At 37.2% G+C, this 12,062-nt stretch overlaps 1 protein-coding gene across 14 annotated transcripts in view; it reads right to left on the bottom strand.

Moving 5' to 3' along the window:
- Positions 1 to 12,062, bottom strand: part of LOC117412450 (ERC protein 2) — a 256,504-nt gene that overhangs the window by 78,054 nt on the left and 166,388 nt on the right. For all 14 annotated transcript variants that reach the window (XM_058999907.1, XM_058999908.1, XM_058999903.1 and 11 more), the window contains one exon: positions 75 to 222. In XM_058999907.1, the coding sequence (XP_058855890.1) occupies positions 75 to 222 (148 nt within the window). The remainder of the gene's footprint in view (positions 1 to 74; positions 223 to 12,062) is intronic.

The following is a 12,062-nucleotide window of genomic DNA, read 5'->3' on the forward strand; positions in this document are numbered from 1 at the left end:
CCTGGTTATCCAAACTATGAATTGATAGATAGGAAAATGCAAACGACTTTTCGAGTGCAGGAGCAGCTACTCACCTGCTGTTTCAGCTGGTGAACCAGCCTGTCCTTCTCCCGCTTCAGCGCCATTACCTCTTCCTGAGTCTTCTTCTTCTTGGATGAAGACAGCTCCAGTAAGGCAATGTTTGCATCTTTTTCACTGATGGCAGCTAGCAGTGCTTCTTGCCTGTTGAAAGAGACAAGACACGCAATGATTTTTTAGTACTGCTACTTCAATATGAAGGCAGAGGCTGAAAGATTTAAAATAATAATAATAATAATAATAATAATAATAATAATAATAATAATAATAATAATAATAATAATACATGTAGGAAAATAAACCACTGTTAAAAGTCAGTCAAAAAACCATGAGCCGCAGACAAGCAGCTTACACTTGGTGACAATTGTGTGGTTTATTTGTCAGAAAACCACATGTTTCACAGGCTCGCATTCTGTGTTCCTGACTATTCACTACTTTAATAGAGAAAATGGCAATTGTTAAATTCTCATTTTTAACTTGGTTTGTAGAGCTAAATGTGTTGGGAGACCAATAAATACATAAGACTTGAAGCTTTTTAACTAGAAGCCTTACAGAAAAGCCATCTGGCAGGATGTAGCTAATAATGCACAACTTGCCATATACACCGTACTGTACCACAGTCACAGCACATGTCGGCATCTCAAGGTTTTTTCAATGAAATACAACATGGGAATGTTATACTATTCATTTTAATACACAGGGAAGAATACGGTGTACTGTGCAGAATCCAACTTACATTTCTTCCAAGTTTTTTTTTTTTTAATTTTTTTTTTTTTTACTGTCATTGATTACAGAAAACATATTAATTCAATAACAATACTGTAACAACAAAAAACTATAATAGTAAAACAACATATAAACATAAAAGTAAATACAACTTGGTAACTGCTGCCTCCCTAAAGATACTCAGCCTTTTCTGCCATGCACAACAGGCCTGCACTGTACATGTTGAAACATTAGGCATGGAATGGATGGATTCTTCTGTGAAGAAGAGTTTTTTCTTTCTTTTTAAAAAAAAAAAAAACAAACGCATGATTTAATTTTTCTCCGGATGCATTTTCATAAGAGGACAGTAACATTGTTTGGAAATTAGAAAGTTTTCCCAAATAACTTCTGTTCCTAACGTCGAAGCAGTTAACACTAATGGACTGATTTGGGGGAAAACTGCACACTTACTGAGTTTGGTATGTCAGAAAGAGACATCTTTTGAAGGAGAAAAAAAAAGCCCAGCTGACACAGAAACTGAGATGCTGTACCAATATAATTATGTTCCCCTCAGTGTATGCAAAAGCTACTGTATTATCACTGTGATGTTTTTAACAGAATCATATGCTTTTAAAGTTAGCAATAGGATATGAGCCAGGGTACGCAAGCACTTGTATGTGTTACACTCAATCATAAAATTCACCACGTAAAAATGTTTGTCTATTGGATCGTTGTTTATTTCAATTTCTTAATGGTATGAAAATCTGATTACACTTCGATAAAGTCCTTACTTGAGGAACATGCTGCATTTTATTATCTTCTAGCTAATGTACAGTCATGTTGACCCTTGACTCACTTGAGATAAAAGTCTACAGTGTGCAATATGGGGAGCAGGCTTGCCACCTGTTTGAGGCTGGTGGAAATACTAGTCGGTCAGGAAAAAAAACACTGTGGCTAACCAGATTAGGTCACTTAGTCTGACCAATTTTTTGCATGCAACCTTGAGCCACAATGGGTTCTAAGTAGGAGAACCAAGCAGAGGATTAAGGGGGTGATGGTCAGCAAAGCTGGATGCAGGAAAGATGGAATTGAGAAACCACTGCATATGTGTAAAGCAACTAGATCTTCAAAGTTAGAGTCTGAAATGTTCGTACCCTCATAAGTGTCATATAGTAAAAGCAAAGTGTAATAAAGCACAGTGAAAGCATGGTAAAGCATACAGAAGCATTGTGAAGCCCAGAGAGGTATGGTAAATACTATTTAAAAAAAAAAACTGACAAACCAGGTTAAACTATGGTAAATGCATAGTATAACCATTAGAAAAGCATGGGAAAAGTGCAAAAATATAGTGCAAAAATACTGTGGTAAACTTTCCTAAGAGTAACTATGATCCATTAACCTGAAGAATGAAAAGGAAACAAAAAAGCATAAACCACGCAAGCTGTGTTTGACTATCTCCAGCCTCTTCAGATCTTTTACAGTAGCCACAAGCCCTCTCACTGGGTCAACGTGGCAGGTTCCATAAGTGTGGGGTTTGCAACTCTCAGGTTCTACTGTGCAGATGAGGTGTGAATATCCCAATAAAGATTTGATTAGAAACCGTTTGTGAATAGAACCAGTTTTACCGGTGTCTGACTCCACTGTCTGCAATGCTAGGATTCAAAAAGTCTGCAGCTGGGCTCTTTCTTCACCCCTGAGGTCACTTCACTCAATCACATTTTAAAACAACACCCCCCGAAGTAGAGAGATAACTCACAGTGGATGAGCTCCCAGTAGAAATCCTCAGAAGGTTCACAATGTTACTGCTATATTTATTAGTCAAGAATAGAATGTCACCATGAGGCCATGTGTTCCCACATTCAGGATGAATAATGACCTGCAGCGCACTAATGCAAAAAGTGGATGCCAAATAAATCCCTATTTCCATTATAGCCTGTCCTCCATACACAACATCTTTTCGTTTAGGAAAGAACGTCAGTGAAAATCAATCTTCAGCCGTTGTTTTTTACAGGTTTAGTTTAAAGTGTACAAGAAGCAGGATGACAACAACAACATTACAGGAACGTTTCTTTTTATGCTGCACTAAGTATTATTATTATTTCTTTTTAATGTTGTTGGCAGGTTGTTATGCTGTATAAATATTAAGCTGTACTATAAACCAATCTTGCACGGCTTCATTACTTCACAATGCCAAGAAGATTACAAAGCAAACAGCTTCTAGTTGCTTTGAAGATATTTGTTTTACTTTTGTAAAATATTTACCTCGGCACTTTCTGTTTAATAAGCAGAGACTGGCAGATGCCCCTTTCAACCTTGAGTGGGTGGAATTTAGATTACTGTATGTCTGAACTTTGTTTTTCTTTTGACCTAATGTTTCCAGCTCTTAGTTTACAACAGTAGCATGCCACCCAGTACCTAACATTTATAAAACTACACTGTCTGTTTTCAACAAAACAAATATTTGCTTTGAAAAGTTCAGTAATCTTTGCAGGACACTGACTTGCTGAAAACACTGCATAGCCATTTCCAATCAGGGCAATATGCATTGGCTTCAGAAGAATGAAGCAAACCCTAAGGTTACTCCTCTTACTCCTCCTCGGAAAGCTGCTCCTGCAGATCTGAGGGCAGTAGCTCCCTGGTAGCAATGGCGCGCACACAGACAGTGTGTAACAGCTGCTTTTGCCTTCACAGAGAAGCAGCTCTTTTCCCCTATTTTTAGTCCCTACTGTAAAAAACTCTGCTGCAAAAATAAACATCGCCCCGATTCAGAAAGCCTTATTGCTCTGGAAATCGGTGCAATGTTTTTGGTGCAATTATCTGAATAACATCTGGACTTGCCTAGTTTATTCAATTGATTGTGTCTAGCTTAGATTGCTGCTGTGGATTCTGAGCTTAATCGTACCATTAATCAAACTGCTCAGCTGCCCAAACTGAATATCAATCGGTCTGCCAACACCTTGCATGCTACTATGTTCAAGTTTATAAAAAAGATAAAAAAGAAAGAAAGCAAAGCAGAGCAGATTTACCAGTAAGAAACTGTACCAGGAAGACAGCATCTTATAAATCCATACACATGCACTTATAGCTTTGGCACTCTATATACCTGGCTATAAAACTATGACTTTTAGGATTAGGACAACAGGCAAAATATCTGTGTTTTAATATTTTCTACAGAGAGGTAAACAACAATATGAAGGCAATACAAAGGCAGAAAGAATGCAAGGAGAACATGGGTTTGTGGGAGCTTGGGTCCTGTATACAGTATTTTATCAAAGTGTAGTCTAAACAGATGTCAAGGGGAATAGTTCTTTAACAAATATGGGCAGAGAATGGAGTGTTGAGCGCTAATAAACATTTTGCCAAGATTAACAATGGACCGAAACGATGTGGTTAATGGAGGTTTTATAGTATCATCCCGTCATTCAATAACACCAACCACAGATTAAACAGAAGTTTTATTACCTCCTATTCTTTAATAAAAAGTGTTTACCCCACCTTTCTGCAACCCCCTTAGTGGACACAAAGACAAATAGCCTCTTATTAATCATGTTGATTGTGGAAATATGTACTGTGGTTTCTTACCATGGTAGCGTAGAGAGCTAGAAATCAGAAAAAGCAACAACGTGACTTGACCTACATTCAGTATGTAATGTTCAGTCAAAGTGATTATTACCAGATTATTACCTGGCTACAATGCTGCAGTTTTCAGTGTCTGCAGCAGCACTTATCATTTCTGGTAATAATCTGTTGTGAGCCAGCTTTAGAAATGGTGATGTTAAAAAATAACTTTCCAGAATATTTTTTCTTTAAATAATTACACCCTCTCCCACCCCAGTAAACCTAAGCTTTTGTTTTAGCAAGAGGAAGGTTTCTTTACTACTGATGTTCAGAATCTAATATGCTTCAGCCTCCTGGTCGCTAATTAATACATTTAAAATGTACAATCTGCCCAGGTTCTAAATTCCAGATGAAGAATTTGTTTTGCGGTTCGGTCTCTTTAAAGTCGATCGTGATGAGGGAGTTCTTCTTCAGGTCATAACAAAGGCACCTTATTTTGATTATCCGCAGCAAAATATTATGCTTTTTTTTCTTGAACTAATTGCATTTCCGTGTTTTAAGAGAGCTACTTTTATTACAGCACTCGGAGTAAATCATTATTAATTTAAATCAACCGCTGCGGACCGTAGACTGGGGGCTGCTTTGATGCAGATGTAAAGTGCCCATGACCTGATTCCAATAACAAAGCATTAGAGTAAATATACACACTTAATTGTAGCGGAACAGGAAGCTGGTAACTGGTAACTTTCCACCAAACTTTAAACCAAGAGCCAATGGATCTAAGAGCCTGTGGGGCAAGTAAGGATTCATTGAACAGCATGCTGTCTGCAGCCATACCACCTTGCAGCCTGAATTCTCAGGGGTTATATTTCAGGGGTTATGTCAAGGCTGGACAGTAGATGAGACCGCCAGTGGTGCAGGCTCTATATGAAGAGTTGCTGGGGATTCTGCAGGGAGATTATGTATCAAAATTCCAAGCCACTTCCCCAGCATGGTGTATGTGTTCAGGTGTGGGTTCTGCATGTGTGCTCTTCCTTGGAGATCATAGTCCCATGTCAGTTCACAATGAAGAACGGGAATGCCGACCCTGGTGTTCTTGCTTCAGTCCACCCCTTCCACATTCCAAATCATCACTACAGTATCGTTTGACATGTGATGTGAAGCGTGCTGCTGCTGGCGCGCTGACGCATTTCACACCACAGGGGAATGCTGAACAATGGTTACTTTTTCATTGGTTGCGTGATGGGATCTGAGACAGAGAAATACATCTAACATTACAAAAAAAAATAAAAAATTAACTACAAAATGTAAGCTTACAATTATATGAATCCCTCTTATGTAGCCCTTCATGTTTCTAGTGAAGGGAATGATTCTGTAGTAACACAGGACAGCACTTCTTAATGGTCCAAAAAGGAGACAAGTGTTAAATCAGTTCAGAAGGTCAATGCTGCAGCAGTAAGAACTATGCATGAGTGTGCAAGGGAGAGCTTTAAAATACCTAACAAATCGTTTACGCAATTACAGTTATAACGTTTTCAGATTTTGACCATAGTTGGCAATTTTGAAACTTCTGGCTCTGCTAATCACATGCAGTGGCACTCGCCAGGAAAACCAGTGAGATCGTTGAAATAAAGAAACATGTGAACTCAATTCGTGAAAGTTCATTGCAAGTTTGACATCCTATGACAAGTATGCAGTCTGGCAATCGACAGATGCGAAAGGCACATGAATCAGGACATAAGCACATAAGAAGAACATAAGAAAGGTTACAAACGAGAGGAGGCCATTCGACCCATCTTGCTCGTTTGGTTGTTAGTAGCTTATTGATCCTAGAATCTCATCAAGCAGCTTCTTGAAGGATCCCAGGGTGTCAGCTTCAACAACATTACTGGGGAGTTGGTCCCAGACTCCCACAATTCTCTGTGTAAAAAAAAGCATCCTATTTTCTGTTTTGAATGCCCCTTTATCTAATCTCCATTTGTGACCCCTGGTCCTTGTTTCTTTTTTCAGGTCGAAAAACTCACCTGGGTAGACAATGTCAATACCTTTTAGAATAATGCTTGAATCAGATCGCCATGTAGTCTTCTTTGTTCAAGACTGAATAGATTCAATTATTTTAACCTGTCTGCATATGACATGCCTTTTAAACTAGGAATAATTCTGGTCTTCTTTGCACTCTTTCTACAGCAGCAATATCCTTTTTGTAGCGAGGTGACCAGAACGGGACACAATATTCTAGATGAGGTCTTACTAATGCATTGTAATCCCTTGATTTAAATTCAACACTTTGTACTATATATCTGAGCATTTTGTTGGTCTTTTTTATAGCTTCCCCACATTGTCTAGATTAAGACATTTCTGAGTCAACATAAACTCCTAGATCTTTTTCATAGATTCCTTCTTCAATTTCAATGTCTCCCATATGGTATTTATAATGGACATTTGTATTGCCTGCGTGCAGTTCCTTACACTTTTCTATATTAAATGTCATTTGCCATGTGTCTGCCCAGTTCTGAATGCTGTCTAGATCATTTTGAATGACCTTTGCTGCTGCAACGGTGTTTGCCACTCCTATTTTTGTGTTGTCTGCAAATTTAACAAGTTTGCTTACTATAACAGAATCTAAGTCATGAATGTAGATTAGGAAGAGCAGAGGACCTAATTCTGATCCCCGTGGTACTCCATAGGTTACCTCACTCCATTAATCAGTAGTTTGACACATGGTTGCTCTGTAGCTCTATACCTCATCAATATCTCCATAAAGACATTTCATGGCACAGATGGTTTGGTTGCGTAGCTGCCCCATACAAGCTGCAGTAATGTACAGTCATTCTATAAAGTTGTAAGGTATTTCTATGACAACTCAGGGTCAAGCACAGAACCTAAATCAATGGCAATACGTGTTGCATGGCTCACATGATGTGTATGGCTCAGATTTATAGTTCTGAGATTCCACATATCTACTAAATCATTTTCAGTCGTTCTGTTAAAAGGACTGTTTCAAAACTGTAATTTATAGTAAAAACGAGAAATTAGAAACATCCCGACTGCAAAATGTTTTCAATTATTATTGTTGCTATTAATATTATTATTATTGGGCACGTGTAATCGATCTTCATAAATGTGGTTCTATACCTCTAGCAATACTATCTTATAAAGAACATTGACAATGGACTTATATTTGGTCTAGACAAGATGTTACTATAACCTTGAGTAGCATTGGACACATTTCAAAATAAATGTGTTTCAAATAGCCAGGAAGTGTTATGTGTGTTTTCATTTTTAAATTAAAATATACAAGACAATCAGTTTATTAACCTGTATTGCAAAAAAAAAAGTTAATTAAAAAAATAAATGTATTACTGCAACATTCCATTTACAACCGATATTTATGTAATGACTGGACAGGAATAACGCTATTCATTTCTTGTATTTTATAAACACTGATACTGCCCATGTATTTACAGTATTTCACACCAGGGATTGCAGTGCTTCTCACAAAGGCATTTCCTTTTGTTCTTTAGATGGGAGGGAAGGTCCTCTATCCCTTCAGCCTTTTTAGGATTATAATTGGTCAAATGCCAAAACCAGTATACAGCCATACATATATTAAGCATCAATGTCCGAGGCAGCTGTCATTACCTAGTAGATAATTTGTTGCGGTGACAGTCACAGTAGGATAATGATCGCTCCGCAAGGTTTACAATAGAAATCATTTACCAAATAACCAACTGCTAAGCTTCTTCTTCCTGCTTTGTGCATTTCAAATGATCTCATGGATCAGTCCTTACGCTACTGTAGTTTTATTTTAGCTGTTTCAAAAATAGTATATATATATCTCCTTAATCCAAAACCCCAAAACTTAACCTACAGAACATATCATCATCACTCAATGGAGAGCTAAGCATGTACTGTATACTAGAAGTGTCTTCTCCATTCATTAATAAATGGTATACATGTTTTGCTTCTGGTAAATGTAATGGTTATTAAATGTAAGAGTCTGACACACAAGCCCTGTCAGTGTTTTGGAGGAATTTCCAGTAGCCTTTTTAGCCTGTGTGGCATACATGATGTAATTGATACACATTTAAATGTTAATTCAAGTTCTGTTGCAAGTCAATAAGAGGCTGCCATTTTAGTTTTGTGCCTATTTTTACATAAGTATGTTGAATATGCTTATTAAGACTAAATGGTCATTTCCTGTTCTGACAAATACTTAATAGATTAAAAAAAAGAAAGCTATGTAAAGCCATTCTACCTTCATTCTGCTGAGGGGTAAAAACATAGACAAACTTCTGGCATCACATTTAGCCAAAACACTGATCTGAAGTTTTATCTCAAAATTAATGATTAAGTGTTTACAGTTACTGATGAAAATTCCGAGACATTGGCATGCCAGTTATTTTGAGTGCCAAAAAAGGAATCAAACTCAATAGAAGTAAAAAAAAAAAAAAAAAAAAAGAATGAATAAATGAATAAATAAATAAATAAATAAATAAAAGCATTGTAGTGTTTTTTTGCTACCTTTGAAATTTGTGCATGCTGTTTCTGGGAAATTCTTTTTTTCATACAGGGAAACACGGGAAGCATTTATTTCTAACTTCTAATGCAGGCTGCCAAACAAAAACTCCCTGCCGGTGACATGACCACCTAGTGACCTTGAAAATTGTTTTAACAAAGTGGAAACATATCGAACGCATTTTTTAAAATTAAATGAACAAGTAATGCCTGCCTGTGATAAAGATACATGGCTTATTGAATTCTTTGTACCAGTTCCCATTTCAATCTTTTGAAATTCAGCCCAAAACCCAAATAAAATTAAAGTCAGATCACGGTTTTACTTGCAGGGTTTTCCCATCAAGCTGGACACTGCACAAGTAATCAAAAAGAAAAACATTTCCATCAGTTGGGCTGTGGTTTCAAGTGGACACTAAATTAAGATAGAAGCGATTTCCAGCTTTTACGCAGGGACACAATCACTGAACAGGAACTCTTAACTACATCTGGATGGGTCTGAATCAGGTATGAAGAAACTTCAGAAAACTAAAGTCTGATCCTGAAATGTCATGCTTAAACATTACTACTAGGCCACTGATAGACATTGGGAGTGGAAAGACTAATGCTGAAATAAAAAAGTGAAACTGCATATACATGCAAGAAGCAACTTAGTAGAGCGAGGAGCAAATAAAACTCTATATATATATTTTTGTAGTTTCCTTGCTAGTTTTATATTTATATTTTTGTAGTTTCCTTGCTCCAAACAGGACCCTGTTAGGTTTTACAAAATGCATACAATGAGCACATGTCCTGAACCATCATTTCTCCAGGATTGCTCCAAAGGGCAAAATAATAAGGAAAACAATAACAAACAAACAAACATAATTTCAAGTCAAAGTATGTCCATCCACTCAAGTCAACCAAAAGGAACAACCCCACTACTCCCATTGTTACTGAACCACTGCAAAACCGCGTTGGCTGCCATTCCACTTTTCTTCTTGTTGTAACACCAAGAGCATTTTTGTATCAAGGACATATTGCATTTTGTAACACCTATGGCATTTGTCAATAAAAAAAATGGTTGATTGGATGACGGTAAAGAGCACTACTAAATCTTTGTGGATTTGAAACCCCTCTCTGTTCACAGATTCAACACGTGTGATAACAAAAGAAAACCAAGTGGGTTCCCAATGTGTGAGTGCTTCATACAAGGCACGAAGTTCAGTTGCTCTGGCCTCCTCGAATGCTAACGCTCAATTAACAGGATGGAAATGGAGTGCTCTGAAGAAATGGAACAGAAATGAAGTGTCCCCGTTGTGATGGTGCTATAGGTTACACAGTATTGGGTAACACAACCTTGTTTCTAATTGGGCTACCACTGGATTTGTGCCAATAAAACTCCACCTCTGAACCATTAAGGTTCAAAACGGCTCTGCATCTTGCCAACACCTAGTAATACTTCCGCCAGGAAAACAGGAACGGTTTTAGACCTTTTTTTTTTTTTTACAGCCAACACAGAATCAGCTGGTGAAGGCATTTGTGTTCACTTTTATGTTTCGCTTTGCCCATACTGCTTAATTAGCTTCTCCTTGTCTTAACGACGCTCAAGCAGTGTAGGATTTCAAGAAAATGCTGCCAGTTGCTGCACAGGAAGTTGCTCTCCATGACATGATGTTTTTCAAACACACACACACACACACACGAGGGAGAGGGAGGGAGAGGAACCACAGCTGGCACACTTTAACTCTCTGTCATTTTAAAAAGGGTGAAGGTCAAAATAAGTATGAATAACACTGCAAGCTTCTATTCTCACTACCTTGGGATAAAAGACTAAACAGAGGAGAATTTTTCAAAACATTTTACACTGTAAAGCCCAGTTATTTTGACAGCACGTGTAAAATAATCCAGGCCCGGTGAAAAACAATACGGTTTTTCCTATAAACATCTTGCCTTGTAATCCTTCCAATGGTTACAGCTTTTGTCCATTTGTGTTCTGTAACAAGCTCTTCAGGATTCATTTGTGTTTACCTCCCTGGATTTGGTCTCTGTGGGCAATAACTGCCAGCCAACCTGCAGGCATTCAGCTATACTGACTATGGTCCTCTTCAATCCCATACTTGCAATGGTACAAGAAGAAAAGCTTCAAAACAAGCTTTAATAGGAGACACTCTAGTTAGACTATGACATCCATTACATAGTGTGGCAGTGATTTATTAATTAATTCATTTTATTTAGGGGCTGCTGCCAGAAAGCGAAAGGCTGGAGTTTCTTGAATCAGACCCTACATTTTTTAGGCTTATTCCTTATTCCAAGCGCTGTGAACCGACATGTTCGGCCGTGTTTTGTTTTAAAATGTTCTCCTTAGCGAAGCCATATGCTAGTCAGGTCACAATAAAGCAGATCATTCTCAAAAGGTATCAAATGATATAAAAAATAAAAAAAAAAAACACCAAAAAGAAACACCCAACTTCTTACAGAAGTCAGATTTTGGGTCCCAAATAATCTAGTCTGCATTGCCGGTCTCTAAACCTAATAAGTAGAACGATAATTACAATATTTCCATTTTTAAAATCAATTAATAATAACATTAATAAAACACCTATGCCTATTTCAAATAAGTGCCCAAATAGTGACCTAATAACTGCAGCTATGCCTATAAAAGACTCCACAAAAATTAAGCATGCTTTGAAAATCATGGTTAAATATAACACTATGCCATGCACAAAAAACAAACACTAGCACTTAACCAGTTTACCAACTGTCAGCCTTACTTATAGCACATCATTTGCAATAATGCGTCGCACAATTTTACTGCTTGATAATCTTTTTTTAATGAGGATTATTATTATTAATCAATCAATTATTTATTTATCTAGGCCTTTCATACAAAAAGTATATCAAAGTGCTATACAGAACAAAATACAACGTGTGTATATGAAATTAAAGAAAAACAGAGTTTAGAATTCAGTTTAAGAAGGCCAGTCTAAAAAAATAAGTTTTCAGTCAACTGTTGTAGCACTTCTGAGAAGGTGGCAGTGCAATCCACCATCTGGGAGCACAGTGACTAAAAGCTCTCTCGCCTTCCTAATATAAACTCTTTGTTACCGTTACAAACAACGGCATGCAATGTCGCACTTATTTAATATATTTTAATTTAATATCACATTGGTTTACATCTTGAGTCATGTGATGCAATTCAACACACTTACTTTATTACAGTACAT

This window comes from Acipenser ruthenus, chromosome 25, assembly GCF_902713425.1.
Source record: "Acipenser ruthenus chromosome 25, fAciRut3.2 maternal haplotype, whole genome shotgun sequence".
Lineage (NCBI taxonomy): Eukaryota > Metazoa > Chordata > Actinopteri > Acipenseriformes > Acipenseridae > Acipenser > Acipenser ruthenus.